The 25,427-nt window shown below is 41.2% G+C and overlaps 1 protein-coding gene across 1 annotated transcript in view; it reads left to right on the forward strand.

The window, feature by feature from the left end:
• The window catches only part of patj (PATJ crumbs cell polarity complex component), a 364,256-nt gene that overhangs the window by 50,109 nt on the left and 288,720 nt on the right, over window positions 1-25,427 (forward strand). Inside the window, exons 15-18 of the mRNA XM_078218535.1 lie at window positions 3,836-3,970; window positions 5,226-5,387; window positions 11,906-11,974; window positions 13,678-13,809. Coding sequence (XP_078074661.1) covers window positions 3,836-3,970; window positions 5,226-5,387; window positions 11,906-11,974; window positions 13,678-13,809 — 498 coding nt within the window. The remainder of the gene's footprint in view (window positions 1-3,835; window positions 3,971-5,225; window positions 5,388-11,905; window positions 11,975-13,677; window positions 13,810-25,427) is intronic.

The raw sequence follows: 25,427 nt of genomic DNA on the forward strand, positions 1-25,427 counted from the left end.
TGTCTGAAATCAGTAATTTTTTATTTTGTTTCAGAATTGTTCCATTTCTCTGCCTTTTCACTGAGTGAAAGTTTTAAGTTGATGACTTGAAGAGCAAAATCTTCACTGAATCCATGAGAACAGTGAAGATTTATAAAGTTCTCAGAAAAGGCAGGCATGTGGTGTTCAGGTATCAGCAATAACATGAAAAAATATTGTGACATGTGGTTTACCAGGCTAGTAAAGCAGCTTCAGACGTCACTTTTTGGTGAAGGTGTAACTCCCGGAATAAACTTGGTAGATTGCTGTGAATTTGTATGAATCAATAGGACAAATGCACTGAGTAGTTATTGGATATCATTCCAAATTTCATTTGTTGTGCATAAGCGGTATTACTGAAAAGCTGAAGAATATTGGGATATCCACAATGACCTGATACAGTGAGGTTGAAATGCTATTCATGCACAATAGCCGATCCTGAGAGCTCAGTTTGACTAATTGCTGTTCTCAGGCTAATGTGAGGGAGCTGCATAACCAGCAAAAAAAATTCTGAAAGAAGAACATCATTTTCCTCTTTCTAAAATTGCAGAACAATTCCAATTGCAGCTACATTTGACAGCTGAGTTAATGGTACAAAAAGATTAAGCCTACTGCAGCAATTGTGGATTGCAGTCTGAAAAAAATAGAAAATTGACAAATCAGGTTGTTTAAAAGGCTGAACTGTCATGTCCAAGTTTCTTTAACCAACCATATTGAGTTAGAGCTATAACCTAGTGATCAAGAAATAATTAAGCTTGGTGAGAGGAAAAAAATCCAAGAATTGCTATGACAATAAAAGGCAAAGACAGGATTCCAATATTATATATAATTCAGACAGATATTGGCTGCATTAAGAGGAACAGAGTATACCTGCCACTGATTTTCAAGTACAAAAGTGAAGTGATGTGTCATGATTCATGGGCTTGAGTTACCAAGTGAATGTAAACCTTAAGATTGCATTGCTTAAATACTTAAAGTAGCCACTCCAAATGATACCGCTGCATCAGTACCAACAACAGAAATACCAAACCTGATGTGAGAATTTCTATTGCGCAAATCTTACTTGCCAATTATCTGCCCTATGGCATCCAAATCTTGATGCATGGAATGCTTTATTATTTGAGAAGCTGAGTGGAACTTAACAGTGTGCAATCATCAGTTCTGACCTTAGGGTGGAGAGATAGTCATTGATAAAGTAGCTGAAGATGGTGGGGCCTAGGACACCACCTGAGGAACTTATGCAGTAATGTCCTGTAGCTGAGATGATTGACCTTCAATCAACAACCACAATTATTTCCTTTGTGCGAGACATGACTACAACCAGAAGAGAGGTTTTTGTCTGATTCCCAATTACTTTAATTTTGCCTGGTGTTCTTGATGCCACGCTGGGCAAAATGCCTGATGTCAAAGGCAGTCAAACTCACTTCATCTCTGGAATTCTGTTCTTTTGCCCATGCATGGAGCAAAGCTGTAATGGTGTTTGGCTAATCACCATTTCTTTCTGGTTACAAGGCTCATGGGATTCATGTTGCCATGGAGATAGAAACCCTTCCCCTTTCAAAGCCAAAGGTATCTGTGAAACTCACAGGCAAGGTTAGTCTGCCAGGATCCATGACAGGGATCCATGACTCAAGATGCTGTGGTTTAGTAGAAGGGAGTGTGGGTTGAAAAGGGGAACCCAAACTAAGCATTGATGAGCAAGTTATTAGTGAGTAAGTGTTACCTGAAGGTGAAGGTTGTGAGAAAACCAATTCATTGCAGAGTTCATGACTAGTTCCCAACAGGAAGCAATTTAGAAGCTGAATAACCTCCACCCTCTTAAGGAATCTTTGCACCAAAGTCCAGTTGGGATGTATTAGTTTCATCAACTAGAAACAAGGGGTATGTGATGGTAAGTATAATAAAGTTAATCTCCATTTTTAAAAAAGCAGCCAGAAGACTAAAATATTTATTGTTTATTTGGGTATTTGCTAGATTCTTCTGTGCAACTGTTTGTTATGATCTCCGCCGGGATGGATAACTTTTAAAAAATAAATATGAACTTCCTGTTATTCACTGAACGAATGATTTAAGACTTTTTTGGAACAAAAGACTAAAAGCACTAAAAAACTAAACTTTATTTTCATAAGCAACCTATACTTTAAACCTCAAAATAAACATCCCCATTTTCTTTTCACACAACTGGAAATGTACTTCACAAATATACTTTACTCGGTCTTTAAGTAGACATTAAATTCTTGTAGAACAATGACAAGGTGTCCCTGTAGGTTTACTTTTGTCCTTTGCTTTCTCAGCCTGGGAGTTTTTAATCCGTCATTCATAGTGAAGTTTGTTTCCCCCAGAGATTCTTTCTCTATCTCACGCTACTCCTTCTGCCTTGTTTCAACTAGTCACAATGCAAGCAGGAGCTTCAACCCACACTCCTTTCTAGTGGACCACAGCATCTTGAGTCCAGTTGCTGCTTTCCCTGTCACGGATCCTGGCAGACTAACCTTGCCTGTGAGTTTCACAGATACCTTAGGCTTTGAAAGGGGAACAGTTCCTATCTCCATGGCAACATGAATCCCATGAGCCTTGTAACCAGAAAGAAATGGTGATTAGCCATCACTGCAAGCTCAACACATTTTAATTTGGAAGTAAATGGACAATTTAACGTTTATGACCCAATATTCTCAACATGTTTCTTGGACTTTGGGAAGTCACAGTTTATCCACAGTTAACACATATGCTGCTGCCATTGTCTCCAAGTGTCAAGATGTTGTACCTTCTTCCTAGAAATATAATCCCTAATAAACAAACCACTCAGACTTGTGTCGAACAGTGTTCAGAATAGGTTATGTGACCCCCCCCCCTTTCATTATTTTTGTCTTTAAATTAACGACACAGTCCCAAAATATCACAATCTTTAAAACCTCATTACTGTAACATATTGCAAAAATAATGTCAAAACCTATAAATTTCATGAAAAATCAAGATAGTTTGGTCATCTAGGCAGGATTTTCCGGCTACGCTGGCCGTGAAACGGGAAAATCCACCCAAGGTCAAAGGACCTTTCCATGGTCCGCCCCTCGCCCACTACAATTTCTGTGGGGGTGGAACAGGAAAATTTGCCCCTATATGTTTTATTGTGTATTGGAATTTAAAAATGATAAGACCAATTTACTGTCAAAGTTTCGGTTGAAAGGTGAATCGTTATTACAAAATCCTACTTCCTCTTGAGAAAGAAGAAGAAATATGCATTGGTAATAAAATCTTTAATGGCCTCAGTGTGTCCCCAATCATTTTAAATTTTACAAGATGAACTTTTTGAAATTTAATCACCAATTGTAATTTAGCCAACTTGCACATACCAGGGTCCCACAGCACTAGTGAAGTAAATGTTGGATTTATCTATTTCATGTGTTGGTATAAACATTGACAGGGCACCAGAAGAACTCTACTGCTCTTCTTTGAATAGTGTTCTTGATGGCTTTTATGTTTTCCTGAAAGAGAAAACGTGTTCTTTGCTTAATGTATCATCTGAAAGACAGTTCCTCTGACAGTGCAGCATTCCCTGAATGCTACAGTGAAGTGCCACTTAGCTTATGTGCTCACGTTTCTGTGCAAGTGCTTGAAGCCATGACCTTTTAGCTCTGATTTGAGGTTGTTATAAGTGAGATAACACTGATACCCAAATTTTTCTTTAGCTTCAGTATTCATGATGCAACAAGAACATGGAATAATGGGACAGAAAAAACTTGGTCTTAGCTGAGTGGAAATCTTAAACATTGACAATTTTATGTATTGATCCTCACATTTGACTTTTGGTTTAATTTAGCTGTTACCAATTCATACCTTGAGGTTTGGAGTGGAGCTGGACTCATTTGATGGACATCATTACATATCATCAATTGTTCCTGATGGGCCAATAGGCCAAACTAGATTATTACAATTACAAGATGAAATTTTAGAGGTATAGTTTTTTAAAAAGTTATTATTCATGTAAGATGTGATATCACTCTGTAGTTTGGTAATGATTAAATCTTCCTTTTAGGTCAGATATATTTTTGTAGGGTTGCTGTTCTGCAAGGTCATGTGACAATCACATTATCTGAACAGAGGCAGGTTATCACAGTTATTGTTAGCTATTTGGTAGTTTCGGGTGTGTAGTTTTATGAGATCTTTGATCATATTTGTAATTGTTTAAGTCTAAAGAGTCTTATCAAGGAAAAGAAAAATGATTCCAAACATCCCACGGTAAAGTTTTTAAAAAAAGTTTATTTATTAGTGTCACAGATATGCTTACATTAACATTGCAATGACTGTGAAATCCCCTAGTCGCCACACTCTGGTGCCTGTTCTCGTACACTGAGGGAGGATTTAGCATGGCCAATGCACATAACCAGCATGTCTTTCAGACTGTGGGAGGAAACCAGAGCACCCAGAGGAAAGCCATGGGGAGAATGTGCAGACTCCAGACAGTCAGTGACCCAAGCTGGGAATCGAACCCGGATCCCTGGCGCTGTGAGGCAGCAGTGCTAACTACTATGCCACCGTACCACTCTATGGAGTATGATGTGTGTTGCTATTTATGAAAGTTTAGGGTGATGTTTTGCCTTTTGCACAATTTTCTAATTTTCTTTTGCTGCTGGTTGAGTCATGCTAATTGGTCAAAATTAATATCGAGATTTGTTTTACTGCGTGAAAGAAGAGCACTATAGTTTTCATCATGAGGAACTCAAATTTTGTACGAGTGTTGTCAAATAGTTATATTACTCATTAGTTGCTGATAAAGTTGGCTATTCTGTCAGCTTTCATTGTTCCTAATTTGCCAATTAGCCATGGAGGAGGAAATTTAAAGTAACACTATCAAATTATTGAAATACAATTTTTGAGAGAATAAGCGACACACTTTAGTGGAGTTGGACAATAGTTCTGGTCCTGTCACTTGATGACTAATGTAAATTGCAAACTGTTCATTTGGGGAGTGAAGTTTAGTGATTTACGTCTGTATGCCAAGTGCATAACATTAGAAAATGCTGTGTGATGTAAGAATTTGTACAAGTGAAGCTGAATGATAACTTGCAGGTGTGTTTTGTGTATTAATTCTGGTAATTAACTTTTTAAAAGCATCCTGAGGAATAAAAAATAATTCCATTTTGATTTCATCATTTAAAAAAACTAAAGTACGATATATAGGGGAACTAAAATATTTGACTGCCTTTCAGGTGAATGGAAAGCAGTTGTATGGAAAATCTCGGCGTGAGGTGGTTTGCTTCCTGAAAGAGGCTGCTGCTCCATTTACTTTTGTCTGTTGTCGGCAACTATTAGAGGATGGTAAAGAAATCCCTGTGGATGAAGCCAGTGTTATGGAGAGTGCAGCTTCCCAGGTGAGACCATGGAGTTAAGAGTCATTAAGACATAGATGTGTATCCTGCATGTTGATGTGATGCATCTGATGTGTAGGTGAAGAGAGGTTAGCTTACTTCCCGCTTTCTATGTGCTTATTTACTTTTCATTTTCAGCCTGCAGCACTGGCCTGCAGTAATGCAAAAAGGAGAGTGTAATGTCTCTCCCTGTCAAAGCACTCTGCTCCCAGTCTGCATCAAAGTGCCCCCTGTTGTGCTCCTTGTGGCAATACAAGGAAACTTGGTCGACTATGGTCCCAGGTTAAAGCTTCAGAAGAACTCGGAGGAGGTTTGACCCCCAGACATGCAACGTGTGCAGACCCACTGGCATGCGGATGTGCTCCGACGCTCATGAAACAAACACCCAGCTATTGACAAATAGCTCCACAGTCTTCTGGATATCCTGGGAGAATTGAAAAGTAAGGGAGCAAACCCTGACACAAAATCTGGTTTGGAGTCCAAAAGTGAACTGCTGTCTCAAAATGTCATCTTTCTGGCAACTTGTGCAACCGGGTTGCTGCCAAATGTAGTTCTTTGCATTCCTTTAGACCCGACAGGGACCTTGACATTTGGGCAGCTCAGGATTCATGTAAGCTTTGTCCAGGCTTGAACCCTTGAGAGGATAGTCCTATTTTGGCTCAAAACATTCACACAACTTTGCAGCCTCCATTTTTTTTGCAACTTTCCAGCCTCCCATCCATTGACTCTGTCTACACTTCCCGCTGCCTCGGCAAAGCAGCCAGCATAATTAAGGACCTCTCGCAACCCGGACATTCTCTCTTCCACCTTCTTCTCCGGGAAAAAGATACAAAAGTCTGAGGTCACGTACCAACCGACTCAAGAACAGCTTCTTCCCTGCTGCTGTCAGACTTTTGAATGGACTTATCTTACATTAAGTTGATCTTTCTCTACACCGTTGCTATGGCTATAATACTACATTTCCTTCTCGTTTCCTTCTCTATGACCGGTATGTTTTGTTTGTATAGTGCACAAGAAACAATACTTTTCACTGTATGTTAACATATGTGACAATAATAAATCAAATCAAAGACGGTAGCTAAATGTGATGGGCCCAACTTGATTAACGTAAAGAATGGGTGCTGCAGGTTGTCTCTCCTCAACAAATGAACTGAATACCTCACACCAGGCAAACAAACAAAAATAAAGAATCTGCTAACAATTTATTGGCAAGCTGGAATCTCAGGACCATGTGCATGGGACTGAGAGACAACTTGCAGCTGGTGGAAACATGCATAAGGCAATTGTGATCAATATGGAACTTGGTAGACTGAACATCGACTATGTTTCCTGACAAAAGGTAACGGGGAGATTCTCCCAGCCCGCTGCACTACTCTAGCAGAGTAGTGGGCCGGGAGAGATCAGCGGCGGCCGTGCAGTGGGCTTCCTGCTGGTCACCATGGCCTCCGTGCGTCTCCAGCCGTCAGATTTCCGGTGTCGTCAGCTCCGTGCTGGAAATTGGCGCAGAGCTGAATAAATAATTTAAATGGAAATTTACATCTCATTCGCGATTCCGGAACTGAAGTCTCTGGGGCTGTGGGGTGGGGAGGTTGGGACTGCGGGGCGTGGGGGCAGCGGGAGATTGGGACTGTCATGGGGGTGGAGGGAGATTGAGGCAGGGAGGCCAGTGATCGGCTGGTGGAGGTGAGACGCCCCATCTCATGGCCAGTGATGCGGAGCCGTGGAGCTGGCCAGCGATTGGGAGGCCGACAGTGCGGGGCGACTGCGCATGCGCCGATCTCAGCGTTGACAGATCAGCGCATGTGCAGTGGCCCGCTCAGCGCTATGCTCCCAGCTTTTTCAGCGGGAATAGGCCCCGCCCCCTCTTCAGTGGGAATAGGCCCTGTGATTCATGCTAGGGCACTCTGTGATGCACAGAGTGTGGGAGATTCATTTTGAAAATCCTGCTGAAAGACCAGCAGGATTTACTTCAGTTTTTATGCGAATTTGGCACTTAAAATTTTTTTGGGAGAATCTCACCCAAGGATCGTCAAGAGTGGACTACTGTAAGAAATATTTTACACCTTCATCCAGCATGGAAAGAGTTCAGAAGGAAAGCATGGGCAGGATGTGGACTTCATTGTAAGAAACCAGCTCTCATCAGAACAACTCCCTCCACCCACAAATAATTCAAAACGTGTTCTCTCTATCTGCCTTTCACCTCAGAGGGCCAGTTAACATCTAGGCTCCAAACCTCTGCACCATTACAGAGATGTGAGGAGCTTGATACTGCTGTAGCCGAATTCTCAAATCAGCACATCTTTAGCTGCTGGGTGATTTTGATGAAAAAGTGGGTGCAGACTCTGAATTATGGACCTCCGGCTGCAGACATCTTAGCACATTAAAGGTAACAGAAAATTGACAGAGACTGCTTGAGCTTTGCTGCTACCAAGAACTTTGTGTTACTAGTAGTTTCTTTCAAAACGAGACATGCACGAGGTGTTCTCGAGGCATCTGAGGTCAAAACATTGACATCAGCTGAACCTGATCATTGCCAGATGTAACTTTCTCAACAGCATTCTCAAGATGCACAGCTGCCACAGACTGCAATACAGATGCAAATCTTGGATGCTTTTTCACTCAAAGCCGAAAGACCATTATTGTATCAAAATCAGCCATACTGCCTACCCACATAAGAATTGGCAGTTTCTCAACTCAATTGAGTAGGCAATTTCTGGCATTCCACACAAAAAGTAGAACAAACGTTGAGACACCATTTTTAAGAAGGCAATCTCAACATTGGGAAGCAAGAGCAGAAAAGTGCTGACTGAGGCTAACATCATGGAATTGACGCTATCATTGAAGCCAAGTAATCTGCTCTCATTAATTACAGGGGAGGTCTGAGTTGGAAGATTCGGAATGCACTAATAGCTGCTTAGAGTAAAGCCCAACAGCCCACAAAGTGCTGCTCCAAGAGCTACTGATTACAACTTTACTAGAATATTCAGATGTTGCTCGACAGAGAGGATATTAGGAGCATATTTGACTGGATCAAAAAGGTGAACAGGTACATTGCCAACAAAGGGGAGGTCAATAAACAGTTGGACTGCATTAAACAGTTGGAGAGATGGTTGGCACAGTGGTTAGCATTGCTGCTGCAGGGTGGTCAGCATTGCTGTCTCACAGCGCCAGGGGTCCAGGTTCAATTCTGGCCTTGGGTGACTGTCTGTGTGGAGCTTGCACATTTTCCCCATATCTGCGTGGGTTTTCTCCAGGTGTTCTGGTTTCCTCCCACAGCCAAAAGATGTGCAGGTTAGGCGGATTGGCCATGCTAAATTGTCCCTTAGGGTCCAAGGATGTGCAGGTTAGGTGGATTAACTATGGTAATTCCGTGAGGATAGGGGAGGGAGTGAGCCAGGGTAAGAAGTTCTTTCGTAGAGTCGGTGCAAATTTGATGGCCTCCTTCTGTACTGTAGGGATTCTATGGAACACCACGTTAGGTTGTATTCTAGGGAGAATATGATTGCTGAGGAAGCTCTGGACACCAGAGAGCCTGCTTACCATGGAAGAGCTGGATATTGAACATACAGTGGAGGAGCTTAGAAAAGGCATTGACTTATGTGCCATTGGCAAAGCTCCAGGTGATTATGCTATATCACCAGACCTCATCAAACATGGGAAACCAGCACTTGTGCAGCATCTGCACAAATTTTTTCATATCTGCTGGAGGGAGGGAGCAGTGCCCCACAATGTGCATAATACAAAGATTGTGAGCCTGTTCAAGAACAGGATGAGCACAGAAATTGCAACAGCTATTGAGGCATCTCCTTGCTAAGCATTGTGGAAAAAGTATTTACCCATATTGCTCTTGTCAGACTGCAGATCCAGGCCAAATGCATGAATTCCAAAAACCAGTGTGATTTCAGAACTGAAATATCAACATTCAACATGACCTTCTCAGTCATCAGTTGCAAGAGAAATTCTGTGAACGAAATGATAACTATATATTTCCTTCATTGATTTCATCAAAATGTTTGACCGTGTGAGCAGAGGCCTCTTATTTAAGCTGATGAAAACTGCTGGTCTAAACCTCAATATGAACTCCTGTTTGCATGACAGAATGATGGGTGATGGATAAGGTCAGCTCTGATGAGGCAGAACTGGAATCCTTTAAGATCAGCAGTGGGTTAAAAAGGGTTCTGTTCTGGCATCAACATTCCTTTGACCTTTTCTTGTCTTTGCTGCTGTCATATGTCCTCAGATCATCTACAAAAAGTAACTACTTTACATACCAGACTGACAGAAAGCTGATCAGCTTTGCTCAAAAATGTGCCAAGTCCTTATCAAAGAATTGCTGTATGCAGGTAATGCCATGCCAGCATTCTGCAAGGAAGACCTTTAGCGGCAAATGGACAAACTCTGCCATGCCTGCAAGGAGTTTGGTTTGACCACCAGCATCAGGAAGACAAATGTCATGGTCCAGGATGTTGCCATGCCACCATCTATCCACATTGCCATGTGACATGCGACGGCACAGTGGTTAGCATTGCTGCCTCACAGCACCAGGGACCGGGGTTCGATTCTTGGCTTGGGCCACTGTCTGTGGGGAGTTTGCGCATTCTCCCCGTGTCTATGTGGGTTTCCTCCGGGTGCTCTGGTTTCCTCCCACAGTCCAAAAATGTGTGGATTAGGTGGATTGGCCATGCTAAATTGCTCTTTAGTGTTAGAGGGACTAGTTAGGGTTAATGCATGGGGTTATGGGGATGGGGCCTGGGTGGGATTGTGGTAGGTGCAGGCTCGATGGGCTGAATGGCCTTCTTCTGCACTGTCGGATTCTATGACATATCTAAGCTCCAAGATCATTAGCAATCTGCCATTTGAAATCAATATGCACATTGTAAAAGGTGCTGTTGCTTTCAAATTAAATTCGAGAAATATTTTCCAGATTTAAAAGATCAAAGACCAGTCAGAAATGTAAAAAGCAAATTAAAAACTAATTAAATAAAGTAGAGATGCAGGGTCAGGCAATGTGTTGCACCTGCATGTGGCGGGAGCTGGTGGAGCCCGTTGTGGTTCTGAGCGAACACATCTGTAGCAAATGTTGGTTGCTCAAGGAACTCTTGCTCAGAGTTGATGAGCTGGAGTCCAAACTTCTCCCATTGGCAAAGGAAACCTGACGTCCTTATCTGGTCAGGCTTACATGTGACTCTGGACACACAGCAATGCTGTTTACTCTTACCTGCCTTCTGAAATGGCCGAGCAATTAGAGATGGGCAGCAAACGTTGTCAGTGTTGCCCACATCCGTGAAAGAATAAATAAAAGAGAATCAAGCAATCTGCTGTGTCCTGGATGGCATTGAGCTTCTCGAATGTGGTGGAGCTGCATCCATCAAGACAAGTGTAGAATATTCCATCACATCTCTGCCTTGTAGATGGTGGTCAGACTTTAGGAAGTCAGGTGAATTACTCGCCACATGACACCCAGCCTCTGACCTGCTCATGTCTACAGTGTTTATGTAGCTAGCCAATTTCTGATTGTCCAGGATGTTGTTGATGAGGGATTCAGTGATGGTTATACCATTGAATGTCAAGTGAAAACTGTTAGTTTCCCTCTTGTTGAAGATAGTCATTGCCCTGGCACTTGAGTGATGTGAATCTTATTTGCTGCTTATCAGACCAAGCCTGAATGTTATTTCAGTCTTTCTGCATTCTGGCAGTATTCAGTATCTAAGGAGTTGCAAATGATGCTGAACATTGTTTAGTCATCAATGATCATTCCCATCTCTGACTTTACGTTTGACAGAAGGTCATTGATGAATGGAGCTGAAAATGGTGCTCTGGGCTGAGATGATTGGTCTTCAACAACCACAACCATCTTCCCCTGTGCTGCTAAGACTCCAGCCAGTGGAGAGTTTGCCCCCAATTTTCACGGAGTTCAATTTTGCGAAGGCTCCTCAATGCCACATTTGGTTAAATGCTACCTTGGTGTCACCTCGTGTGGAAACTGTTAAGTCATTGCCTCACTGATTATTTACTTGAAATGAGGAACCAGCAAGAGAGAAATGACACAAGGAAAACAACAGTTTCATTGTGACACTGGCCTCAAACACTTCAGAAATTTTGTACAGGCTGCATGCTAACTATTTCTGCTTGGTTTTAAAAGTGAACAAAGTCATGTGCTGAAGTCTGACTATCCTATTGGAATAAAATAATCACTTTTGCCTTTTGATGCAATTTCCCAATGGATTTATACTTTAAAACAATCATGTTTTCTGTTCACTTGTTAATCTGCTTGACAAAGTAATCCAGTCAGACATTGGCTTTCAGTTTTTTTTCAAAATGTTATTTTTCTCTGTAATGTTGAGAAAAGATTGTTGAAATGAGTGCAGTATGTTGTTTGAAGTTTTTCAAAGCATCTAGTCTGAGATTTGTGCATCTTGCTCTGGACAAGATATGCCTGTTAGACCAGCCCTTATCATTTGTTACTGCCTGTACAAGTATCTGGTCTTGAATCATTAAATATTGTATGTTGTCTTCCTTAGGCTGCAGAAAACGTTGATCCAGTGATTAGGCCACCATCTCCCTGGAATAGTGAGAATTGTATTAGCCAGGTAAATGGAGGACCAGATTTCTGTTGAAAATTGCATTATTAAACTTGAATGAAATGGAGAGGGGGAGTGAGTGTATATCTCAATAAAACACTTTCTCTTTTCCTGAGCTTTTGTTTAAATTAGCTCGCCCTTACTCAGAATTTCCATATCCAGCTTAATTGTGAGAGCAGCCAGAACAACTTCCCTCTCTCCTTCCCTTCTATGATATTCTGGCCGATCTGGACACTGCTGTTTGGAGAATCCTGGCCCTGTACTTGCATCTCTCCAATGTACAATGGCATTGAGCCACTGAAGATTGCTCTTATGTGGAAGTTGTACTGTACATTTTGGAATAGTTTTGATTTCAGTGATAAAATATGCATAATTATTTCAGCCAAAGCAACATTGATTTTGAACTTAGCTTTGTGTGGGAGATAAACTCAAGGATATGGTCACTTACTTCTAAACTTTACACCAATTGCTTCATGTTGATTTGTACAGCGCTGCATGTACTTTTAATACAGATGAGAGGAAAGTCTGTTTCTCATTATAAGGGTACCATGTGAAATGATTTGGGCAATCTAAATCATAGGATATTAGCCACAACACAAATATGTTCACAGAATTTGACTTAGATTGGCCCAAAATGGTCAGAGTCAGTTTCATTCAGAAATTACTTAGGAAGTGGACAAAATACACCAGTGCAATAGAGGATCCTTTGTTATGGTCAAAATTAAATCATATTGTGGTAGAGTAAAACATAGAACTATAGAATCCCTGCAGTGCAAAAGGAGGCCATTCGACTCATCGAATCTGCACTGACTCTCCAAAACAGCATCTCACCCAAGTCTTCTCCTCCTCCCTATCCCCATAACCCTGCGCATTTATCATGACTTCAGATTCCTGCATTTCAGCTGATCTAGGAATATAGGCTGCTGATATAGGAAGATGACATTTGTGAAAGAGTTTCTACCGCCCAGAAATGAAACTAAAATCTTTCACTCACAAAACAAAAATAATCTTTGGTTGAGGACTATGAACCATATTATGAAATGGCCGTGGAGATGGGAATGTAAGCAGATGGACCAGCAATTTCCTGACACTGGTCCATGTGCTGGTCTACTGCTATTGTCCTGCGTTAGTTCTGGGATGGGCTGGGTGATAGTGGGATTGTTGGTGGCTCCCCTGCTGCAAGTGGCAAGTAGCCTATTAAGTTAATAAAGTGGCTTATTTAGGCCATTGAGCAGAAATGTTGAATGCGGCTTGCAGGCCTCCTAGTGAGACCAAAACAGCCAGGGGTCGGAGGTGGTCAGGACTCCCCCTCTCCTTGCTCACCATAGCTGTTGAGTCACAGATACAGTCACTGGCTGTCCAGCGGAGGGATTGCCGCTCAGTGGTGATGACCTGGCAGATGTGGCTTTTTTGATGATCAAAAGTTTTAACTTCTCTTCAGAAGGCACCTCCATTATGAGGCATTCTCTCTCTAACTTGCATCAGCAGTTCCTATCTCAGACAGTAGACTTGTTGTGTCATTATTGATGGGATTCCTATTGACCCTCCAATCTGGGAACCTGCCCACGATCCTTAATTGGGAATTGAGTACAAACCTTGACCACTAATTTGCCTGCTGGTGAATGATCAAGTGCCAACACAATGCAGGGTTGTGATCTGGGAATTCACACTATCTACAATTATAATTTCAGATAATTTTTTTTCCCCCAAAGGTGGACTTGGATTCTGAGACAAATGCAGAAGAGGATGAAGTTGGGGAGTTAGCATTATGGACTTCAGATGTGAAAATGATTGAGCTGAATAAAGGTTCCAAAGGTTTGGGTTTCAGCATTCTCGACTATCAGGTACTTTGTAATTCATAAAATATACTTGCTTTCTATTAACACACTGTAAACTCTTACTTACAGGTTGTAACTTTAAACCAACTTTTTGAATATGTTTGAACCATTAAGAACCTTTATTTGAAGTTCTGAACATAAACAAAATCTTGGTAAAGGGACATCTTTTATTCCATGAAAGGTTATATGTTTAATACTAAGTATTAATTTAGGAATGAAATACCAATGAGATATTTTTATTTTTAGATTCCGTTTCAATTTTTTGTTTCCAAACTCTCAGTTCTTTCATATTTAAAAGTTAATTTGGGGTGTTTTCATATATTCTATTTACAATATCCCTGGTTGTGGGGATTTTCACAATTGTGTATAGTTGAGGCCATCGGTTGGTTCTGAATTTTTTGTTATGCTACTATATATGGCACCGTCTAATCCAGTTGGATTTCTTGCCTGTTTCTGTCAGATAATATGTTTGGTTTCCACTTGCGACAAATAAACCCAACAGGATCATGTATGTGTACAAAGGATGATGGTGGGAATGTTATGATATCTGGTATTTTTGGAAGTTTTTCAGACTTTTCCCTCATTGCAGCTTTTTTTTAAATTGAGGATACTCTTCAATTTAATGCCAGGCTTTTTGCCCATGGGAGAATATCACAACTAAACCTAATGGTGTAACTAAAATGCAAAACCAAAAAAAAAGACAACATTTTTAACAATTAATATTTGATAGCCATCTGTACTGCAGTTTAAATTTTAATGATCAATATGACTTGACTATTCTATTAGCTATTTCTGGAAGACAGTGTGCAATGCTCCTTGTGCAAGTTTGGATCCCATGTATAAAACCTTGTCTTTTCTGGATTGAATTCAAGCTGGCAGTGAAAATATGGCTCCAACTTACATTATAGTAAAGCCAATGCTGCATTTTTACTACACTATACAATTTAGAATTATACCAGTTCTATACTGGCAAATAAAACATGGCAAGTAATCAATTCTCTAAACGTTTTGTGATGCTAATTTAAGCTACCAGCTTGCTTCCCAGCAAAAATGATCAGGAAATCCTAAGAAATATTAAATGATTCTGAAAAAACTGCTTATTCTAAGATACATTATTTGGTCTTCTGTGTCAATGTTCTTAGTGAGACTTTTCTATGTATAAATTGTCTGTTGCACAATACAATATTACAACAGTGAAAACATATAAAAATACTTCATTGGCTGCTTTGAGACTACTTTTGAGGTCATGAAAGGCAATTTATAATTGTAAATGAATGTCCCTTTCTTGTTCTGTAGTTTGCATGCATACTTTTCTAAATCTTTGGAAAATATTTGGTCAGAGAGGTCGACGGTTTGGCTGGGAACCTGAGGCTTAATATGAGGCACTTGATTATTTGTTCAATTATTGAGTTGAGTTTTTTCTGCAGAATATTTGGTTTTGCCTGAATGACATGGTCGCCCGTTTAAGGCAGAGATGAGGAGGAATTTCTTCTCTGAGGATAGCGAATCTATGGAATTCTTGGCTGTAGAGGTTGGGTCATTAAGTGTGTTCAAGGCTGAGCAAGACCAATTTTAAATCAGTAAAGGAATCGAGCGCAATGGGATATGGCAGGAAAGTGAAGTTGAGGATTATCATATCAGATCAGTCATGATTTCATTGAATGGTGGCGGAGCAAATTTGATGGGCTGAATGACCTACTTCCACTTTTATGTCTTATGGTCTTATTACTGTCCAAATCAATTACAGCCTGCCCCTCCTGTCTGTTAAATTCTTGAATTTTAGGATCCCTGCCTTCTGATTCTCAAAGACAGTGGTGGGGTAGGTGAAAATAAGTGAAATTTTCTCTGGTGATGCAGAAATATAATTGCCATGAATACTTAACTCAATCTGAGATAATTAAAGTAAGTATCCATATATAAAGGATTGTTTTCTTTGTGCTGTTATACTTTTTAAAACAGCCTCCTGTTTACTTGCTGTTCTAATTTCTTGGCTCCCAGGTCCTCAAGCAGATTTTTGACCCTTTCAGGGATTTTCTTCTGAGGGATTTTTTTACTCCCAACAATATGCATGAGATTTTAAATGTTGGGAGCCATTGGACTTCCTGTAGTTTATATTAAAACTAATCAGCAATTACCCACAATGTAACTGAGCTGGATGAAAAAAAAACAGTCATTTAGTCCTAATGCAGCTGGATGCGCTAAGCATTGTCTCTAGGAGTCCCAACAAGTGGGTGGCTGTGAAGTTTACAAGCATCAAGTTGGTGTTGGAATCTGTGATTCAAGACCATGGGAGTGGGTGAACTTGGGAAGGCACTTGATTTTAAGATATGGGAATTTTGGGAATAGCCCTGGGTCAGGAATGAATTGTGAGTGCCTGAATAGTTGGAAAAGGGAGCTACCAGAATTCAGGAACCACAGATGGAGTTTGTTGCAGCACTGGAGAATGGGTGTTCTTGTATGGGAACAGTAAAGAAGAAGGGTTCCCATGATCTGGGTAGGTTTGCCATGCACCTGCAGCCCACAAAGTCTGTGGATTGAGTCCTGGTCCATTGAAAGGCAGTGCCTGGGTCTGCCAGTATTAAAGGTGAGGAAGGCTGTGGTAGCATTGACAGGATGGAAAGTGTAGTATTACCTCTCGTGACACACTTAGCATCTTCAGCTGCTTGAGCAGCTTGTTGGTGAGTTCACATCCATTGACTGTGAGCCATCTGTGTTTGGGATTGCAAACATGAAAAATATGCCATAATGATACTAAAAAGGGGCAGCAGAATTGCGTGACTTGTAATGAATTTCGAGCTTGTACTCTAATGTTGGAAAGGAAGTACATGTAATATCCTTATTGTGGTTTCGTAAGTATCAATCTTGAAAAATTGTTTAGGTTCTTCGCCTTTCAGCAAGAGTCTAAGTAGCTTTGTTCGAGTGTACAGATATCATCAGTCAAATCTGCATATTGTCTGGGCTGAGTTGACCAGGAGAAGGATCATTGGTTATGTTCGTAATGTTTTTTACACTGTAACTCTAATGATTTAACCGCTTTCAGTTTAAAGGGTATTTTTGTGATGATTGTGTGATGATTCTGTTCTCAGCCCAGTTACTTGACTAAGGTGTAGACCAAGCTGTAGTTCTGAATAGAAAGTTAAATCACAAAGCAAATTGACTTGTTGTAAGTTAGTTCAGCATGGAATTGGCATTGGGTAATGACGTAGCATGAGGAGGATTAAAGACAATCTAAAGATGGCAAAAACAGAGGAGCAATATAGTTTTGTCTTTTCTCTCAAGTCATTTGGACATATTTCTGTACATTGTCCCTTTATAATTATGCATCATTGCACATAATCACAAATGCTTTTGCTGTCTGAACATAAGCAAGACCGTGGCAAAGTTTGTTTTAAATGTTGAGTAATTTATTATGTAAAACTGGTTAGGATTGAAGGATATTAACTTGATTTGATTCTAAGCTGCTGAGCTGTGGGAAAACCTAGAATATCGTGCATTAGTTTGTTAAATGTTGAGCCACCATATATTTATTCCTTTACTCGAGAATGAATTTAATCCTTCGCATATGTTGCCAGTTTCCTTTTGAAAGAGAACAGTGTAATTTCATATCTCTTAAGTGCTTGACTTTATAAGGACTGCCATCCAAAGAAGATAGTGAGCTCATAGTACCGGAGGGATCATGATGTGCACACATCCCTTACAGATGCTGCCAGACCTGCTGAGATTTTCCAGCATTTTCTCTTGGTTTCAGATTCCAGCATCTGCAGTAATTTGCTTTTATGATGTGGGTGATGTTGGATCACATCACTTACTTGCTGCATAGTTATAAGTTTAATTCGCTGTTGGTTTGAATTGGTTATTGAAGATAGACATTTTTTGTGTGCATAGAGTCATGTGTTGTGCATTCTAATGTGGCTGTGGGGCCCGATCACAGACCTGCATAGCTTCAACAGTGCAGTGTTGATGAATTGTTTAATTTTGTTGGGAATGCCCAGTCTTCCTAACTTGCCTTTTGTCCTTTGCTGTCTTTATTCTTTGCTGTTCGAGGGAAAAGTCACCACTACTTGAGATTTCTCCCCATGTAGCTTTTTCTTGCATATTTTTCCCCCAAGGTGTGGTGGACATGCCACATTTCCTGAGGTTTGCTTTCAAGGAGTCCTTGAATCTTAATCTCGACCTACCTCATAGGCAGTGTTCAGGTTTAAGTTGTGAATACATGATTGTCTTAGGGATTTTATTGTCAGCAATGGAATTTCCATTCCATCTGAGTGGGCTCTGATGATGATTGCTTCAATTCTGCTGTTTGAAGTACTTTAGTGTTGGGCACTTTGTCCTCCCATTTGATGCCTGTGTGTCCTGAGTACTTCTCATGTTGAACCTGTCCGGCTGCTTAATATTTTTGGCGTAGGTCTTGTCTCACAGGAGGGTAGGTATCACCAGTGTTGTTTGTTGGTTGTGACTCACTAAGGAAGGATTGCAGAGACATTGGTATGTCTGAATAATAACTGGTTTATTGGAGGAACGTAACAGATATACAAGACTACAGGTGTTACTTAGTCTAAGTCTCGTGAATGCTTCTCATCTCTTAGTCATGTGTCTATTTCTTGTATCATCTTGAGGGTGATATTGTTTCTCCAGTCCCACGCATTAAGCCTTTCACCCTAATTCCACAATCCCCCACCCGCCCCCAACAGTTTTTGTCCAAATATATTTTACATATCCTGTCTGCCCCCAAGTCTTTGACTTCATTGGTTTAATCAGTCTGGGGGTTTCATGACTTTCTCTGACTGTGTTCTTGTCAGATTTGGAAAATCGGTAGTCTCCTCTGGACTTCTTAGGTTGGACTTGATTGGTGTTCAGTCAGAGTTGCAGTATGCTCCTTTCTACCACACTCTAGGTTTGGGGATATCTTGCAGAATTGGTGAGACGTAGGAATCCGTAGTTCTTGGCAAAATGGGTGAAGTAGTGAATTGCAGGTCATTGTCGAACAACACCTGATCCACAATGCTATGAACTGCAAGACTTCTTTCAGTGACTTAATCACTGACTCAGTGGTTGTAGTTTATAAATGTTTCACCTTGATCCACCTGGAGAAGCACTGACAATGAAAAGGAAGGATTATACATAAATAGATCCATTCGCAGACGTTCTCATGGTTTGGTAAGGAATTGAGTGGGGATAAGGGGCTCGATGTGAAATCATTTCTTCTGTCAACCTCGATATTCCCGGCCATCTTAACTGAGCTCTTGCTCTGCATTTTGTGATGCCCATGTGGCCCTGGTGGATTCTTTCCCGAATCTCTGGCTGGAATGAAGTGGGAATTACTAACTGGTCATTTTCCACCAACAGGTCATCAATGTTTCTGTTGTTCCAAGCATATTTTCATTACCATTCTTCCAGGACATTACTGTGGCCAACCTTGCATGCAATATTGATGAATGCAGATGCAGTCCTCATCCTGCATCTGCTCTTGGCATGTTTGTTGTAGCTTTTTTAAGCCTGCTGGCAATTGTGCTGCCATGAACTGGGGATAGAACAAAATCTCGTTGACAAAATTAGCATTCTGTGTTGCAAGATGTGCCCGCAGAGATTTGTAGTTTGCCCTGGTAATACACTGACTCGTAAATGAAATGCATTAGCTGCAAACAGAATCTTTAGATTCTTCGGGGCATTCTGGCAAGCTCCTTGTCATTCATGAGTTAGAATAATGGTTTATGGTCAGTCTTGATGACTACTTTTGGCCCAATGATGTAGTTGGAGAATTTCTCACAAGCCCTCGTGACTGAGTGCCTCCTTCTCTATGACCATATACCTCATTTCTGTGTCAAATAATGCCAGAGATGTGTAGCTGATTTGTCTATGGCACCCATTCGGTTGCTCATGAAACAGGACTTCCCTAGTCCTGTAGATAAGGCATCAGCTTTGATTGTGGTTGGTAGGGATGGGTCGTAGTGAGCTAGGATATCTGGTGAGAGCAGCATGTCTTTAATCTGTTGGAATACACGTTCGTGGTGTACATTCCAACACCATGCTTGAGCCTTCTTCTATAGGTGTCTCATGGGCTCTGTGATTAGCACTGAGCTTGGCTGGAATTTTGTCAATAAATTTGCCTCACCAAAGGAATCATTGAAGATCTGGAATGGATGATGTGGTTAGAAATTCACTGATTGCCCTTGTTTTTTGTAGGTCCACCAGCACATCTATGCTATTCACAATGTGGCCTAAATATTGAGTGGATGTTTTCCAAACAGTCCAGCATCATTTGACACCAAATAGCGTAACACTCTCTCCTCCATTGTGTTTGATCTGGCCCTTTCATCAGTCCAAATCAGTCTGGCAAAATGGATTTGGAATTCATAGCTGTTTTAAGTTTTTAGGTCTGCTTGGAATTTTTAAACTTCTATTGCAGTAATTAAGTTTTCCTGCACTGTTCAGCCTTTCACTGAGACCTGTTGTGGTCACTGACGCTTTTTGGAAACTGTTCCTAAACTTTATAGGGATTTTAAACTAATCATTGGAAGTAATTATTAAATTCCTCCTGCTGGGGAATCGTGATTGAGCAGCCAATTTTTTTTTTCAATTGCTGACTCACGGTCATCATGTGTAATGGCATCGACCTTGGACCTGCACAAACTAAAAATGGAATTTGCTCGGTGCTGTCTGCTTACGGCACAATTAATTTGAAGATTTTCGAGGTTTGCTCACTATCCCATGAACGTCGCTAGGTTCTTGACTCAACTGTTGGATCGGGACTTTTTCATGGACCGCTGCTTGTTATGCATAGGCCTTATTAAACTGAACAGTTAATTTTTATGTGTCTCTATGCCTCCAAGTCTTCTATGGAGTTCTTTTGGAGGTTTTCAAATATCTTGCCAAGGTTTTCAGTTTTAGCACTTTTTTTTAGGTCAGACTTGCAAATTTCTTTTTAAAAAGTTGATTTTCGGTGATTTTTGGGGTTCTTCACAGATGCTTTGTTAAAGTTCATTTTTGGAGATTTCAGGGTTCTTTACTGCTACCGTCATGTTGTCTGGTAATTGTGACTGGCTAAGGAACAATATGTTTGAATAACAACTATAACTATATGCAGATACATAAGACGACCGGTGTTACTCAGTACAAGCCTTGAGCATTCTCCATCTTGATTCTTAGACATGTGTTGTTCTCTCTCTCATTATGTGCGTGGTTGTTTATCCAGTCCCACACATTAACCCTTGCCACTTTGCAGCAACCTCTGCTGCCCCACTGACAGGAGAGACCTGGGGATGGTGATGTGTGACATTATATGTAAGGGCGACACGATGGCAGTGTTTAGTACTGCTGCCTCTCAGCGCCAGGGACCCAGGTTCAATTCTGGCCTCGGGTCACTGTCTGTGTGGAGTTTGCACTTTCTCCCCGTGTCTGCGTGGGTTTCCTCCGGGTGCTCAGGTTTCCTCCCACAGTCCAAAGATGTGCAGGCTAGGTTGATTGGCCCTGGTAAATTGACCCTAGTGTCATGAGGATTAGCAGGGTGGATGTGTGAGGTTACAGGAATAGGGCCTGGGTGGGATGTGGTCGGTACAGACTCAATGGGCTGAATGGCCTCTGTCTGTACTGTAGGGATTCTATGTATGATTCTGTGAGGATGACTCTGTCAAGCTTGACCAGTCTGTGGGACAGCTCTCCCAATTTCGGCACAAGCCTCCAGATGTTAGTAAGGAGGACTTTGTACAGTTGACATGGCTGTTAATGACAAGCGGTCCATCTGATTTCATTCCTTATAGACTTCATAACAATTTGATTCTACTGTGGTTTGCCAGGCCATTTCAGGGGGCATTTGAGAGTTCCCCATATTGCTGTGGGTCAATAGGCAAATACACATCAGACCAAGTAAAGGTAGCATATTTTCTTCCCTAAAGGATATTAATGAACCAGATGGATTTTTACGACAATTGACAATCACTTTTAATTTTTATTGAATTCAAATTTCACCATTTGCCACAGTGGGATTCGAACCTGGATCCCCAGAGCATTATTCTGGGTGTCTGGATTACCAATTCGGTGATAATAACACTACACCACTGCCTCCCTTGAAGCACACTCCTAAACTGCTCAGCCCTGTGCTTTTTGATAACAGTCCCACCCATCCATCAGTGCTGAGAGTAGCCATGTGAGGATCGACTGTACACGTCTTCAGGGTGTTATAGCAATTCTTCATGTTGTGCTGATCAGTGTAAACCTGAAGCTGTCTGGCTTGTTTGGCCATCATGCGCCTTGTATAGGATGCAGCTCCTGTTGCAGGTTCCTTTTGCTCTTCTGGAGTGACTTTGTAGCACCGGATGTATCTTTGTTTCCAAGCCGTGCTACAAATGCTGCAATTTTCTACCGCAGGAGTCCTTCAACTGGATCACTGTTTTTATCAAACCAATTTCAGTGATTTCTTTTATGTATACTCAGGACATCATTGGCAGCTTCCAGAGCTATTGATAGTTGACCACACCACTTCATCATCATTACTTGAATTTTCTTTGAACGGGAGCAGTTCTTCAAGTTGAAGCCTGAATTATTTGCACACTGCGGGTGTGAGTCTCTTTAAGTTACTTGGAGATCTCGTACATGTTGGTCTCCTTTCTGTTGAGATAGTAGATTTCATCTTGGGACGTCGGATCCTGTCGTCTGTAGTGATATTGCTCCTCTTGTAACACTGGTGTTAGTATTTAAATCTTGGGTGCATCCAAGTCTTTTTGTACTTTGTCTTCTGTTTAAAGTTGGTGTTGGCGACTAACATAATCCAGTGGGTGCAAAGATGTGGGAGAAGCCTGTCATTGCTGCTGCATTTCCCCACACCTTGAATCCTCGGGGCACTATCCCAAGCCTCATAGTCAGCTCTTACTAGAACCAGAGGGCATAACCTCAGGCTGAAGGGACGATCCTTTAAAACAGAGATGAGGAGGAATTTCTTCAGCCAGAGAATGGTGAATCTGTGGAACTCTTTGCTGCAGAAGGCTATGGAGGCCAGGTCATTGAGTGTCTTTAAGACAGAGATAGAGAGGTTCTTGATTATAAGGGGTTCAGGGATTATGGGGAAAAGGCAGGAGAGTGGGGATAAGAGAAATATCAGCCATGATTGAATGGTGGAGCAGACTCGATGGGCCGAGTGGCCTAATTCTGTCCCAATGTCTTATGGTCTTACCCTTGCATTGAAGTCCCCCATCACAATGAGCTCGTCTTCCTGTGGAGCATTTGCCCCGGTCCCCATAGAATTTACCGTTGATATCCTCAGAACCAGTCATTATTAGCTTCTGCACTGATATTTCTTGCATATTTGTTGTTCACAAGAGATAGCTATAGAGTCATGGGACAATTGTTTATTCCCACAGGGAGAGTGTCCAGACTTCTTGCAATGTTAGACTTGATAGCAAAGCTGACATTGGCTGTAAATTCTCATTTTCTGGCTTGCCTATTCGGAAGAATATGTAGTCTGCTGATAGCTATGTTAGCTGCCCTCTTCTCAGTGTTTTACTTAAAGCAGCACTGTCAATGTTGTATCATGATAACTCCCTGCCAACCAGAGCAGTTCTGTGCTGGGGTAGGTAGCTGTTGTCTTTATCAGGTAGAGCTTGTTCATTCCAAGAATCTAAATAGAGTCCCCATTTCTTCTTTTTGTCTTGCCTGCAATATACTGTCATATTAGGATGAATAGTAATCAAGTGCGTTTCGGAACATAACGGGATTTGTGTGAAGGAATTGATACAGCTTGCTTATAAGAAGTGCCTGCGTGTGAGTTGATTATAGTGGAGGTGGATTGTGTTTGGCCAGTCCCACTCTCCTGATCTTACACATCTGTTTCCAGTGATTTGACAAGTCAAGACGACTGGAGATGTGGTTGACTGCAGTGTATGGTCTGTAGCAATTTCTGCGCCTATGCCAATAAACTTTACAGCTGTCATGGAGCTGTGCTGCAATGCTTTCAGTACCAGTAAGGGAATACTATTTCCCCTGCTAGATTCATTAAGGCAGCTATTTTTGTGAATTTATGCAAGGGTGGTTGGCGATAGCTATTCCTCCTCACGTGAGGACATCAGTCCCCAAGCTTCCTTCACTTAGATTGGCCTGTGAACCGACGAGTTCTGTATGCAGTCCAATTCTCAGTTGCATAATCCACATGCCATCTATCATAAGTATACTTTTTCTTCTCTTTAATCTCTGTCTCTTCCATCATCCAGAGAGCTCTAGATCTGTTTGCCCTACCTCACCCCTTTAGTGGAGATATACCTTGATGCAAGTGTGTCTCGGGTAATCATGTGACCAGGCTGACATCAGTTGAACAACCTATCCTCAAAAACCTGACACTTCAGAATAATTTAATGAGTTCAACAATGAAGTCTAAATTATTGACAAGATTCTCAGCACTATTTTCTTCCAATATTTTAGTTCCTCGTGTCTCAGGATGACCTTCACACTGTAACATTGTTAATAGCACAAGGGGAAGCCTGTTCTATGATCAGCCAACAGGTGCTGAGCTGGAGATGGGTTTTTCAAAGTGAAATAGTAGTTTGTCCATTCTACAGCCTAGTTAAGGTTGATCAAACTCATCCCAGCTGTAGCTGCTAGGCTGAAATGACAGGCAGCGCCGAGTCTTGAATTTGTGACCATCTGGTTGGTAAGCTGGTGGTGCAACCGCATGATGACTGGGTTGTTTCTTCCCAATCCATTTTTAATTTAAAACGTATGCAGTTATTGCAAGATTTGTACTATTAACTGTACAGTGCATAATAAAACTTAACCTCCCTACTATAAAAAGATAAATGGACTCTATTAATCTTATATAAAATTGAACAAAGTGCATCTCTAACCAAATAGCAGTGGTAGTAAGCTGCATAATACTCCAGGTTAATTTCATCTGTGTAAGATGTTGTTAAAAATAAGATTTATAACATACCAGTTCAACGGGGCATTTCAGAGGCACTTTGCCATATTGGACAACAAAAAGGATAAGAAATGGAGGAACAGTTTTTTTTTACTGACTTGGCTAACTGACTCAAGAACAACTTCTTCCCTGCTGCCATCAGACTTTTGAATGTATTAAGCTGATCTTTCTATGCATCCTAGCTATGACTGTAACACTATATTCTGCACCTTCTCCTTTCTTTCTCCCTTATGTACTCTATAAATGGTATGTTTTGTCTGTATAATGCACAAGAAACAATGCGTTTCACTGTATCCCTATACAATAATAAATTAAATCAAATTTTGGGAAATGTTACTGATTTAGACATTGGAAAAAGAGATCTTAAAGGTTTGCCAGAAGGAACTAGACCAATCCTTCTCAACAAATGCGATTCAGGATTACTAGAAATACAAAAAGGGAACACTGTTGATAGCTGACTAGATGGGTTCTTCTCTGCCAAAGGTGGTTTACTCTTCTAGCACCAGGCTTCACCTTCCTCTGCTAAAACCACCCTCAAATCCAGAATCATGTTGAAAGACAAAGAGACCCCTAACTTCTTTCTTTCACTACCAAGCTATCTCCTGAACCCCTCTTCATCTCTCCAACATTACATCCAACAAGTATGAGGAGTTCATGGATTTGTCACTAAGGCTGAGAATGTAATTGCTAGCTTCAACTCATTTCTTCCTTCCTCCTTGTC

This window comes from Mustelus asterias, chromosome 8, assembly GCF_964213995.1.
Source record: "Mustelus asterias chromosome 8, sMusAst1.hap1.1, whole genome shotgun sequence".
Classification (NCBI taxonomy): Eukaryota; Metazoa; Chordata; class Chondrichthyes; order Carcharhiniformes; family Triakidae; genus Mustelus; species Mustelus asterias.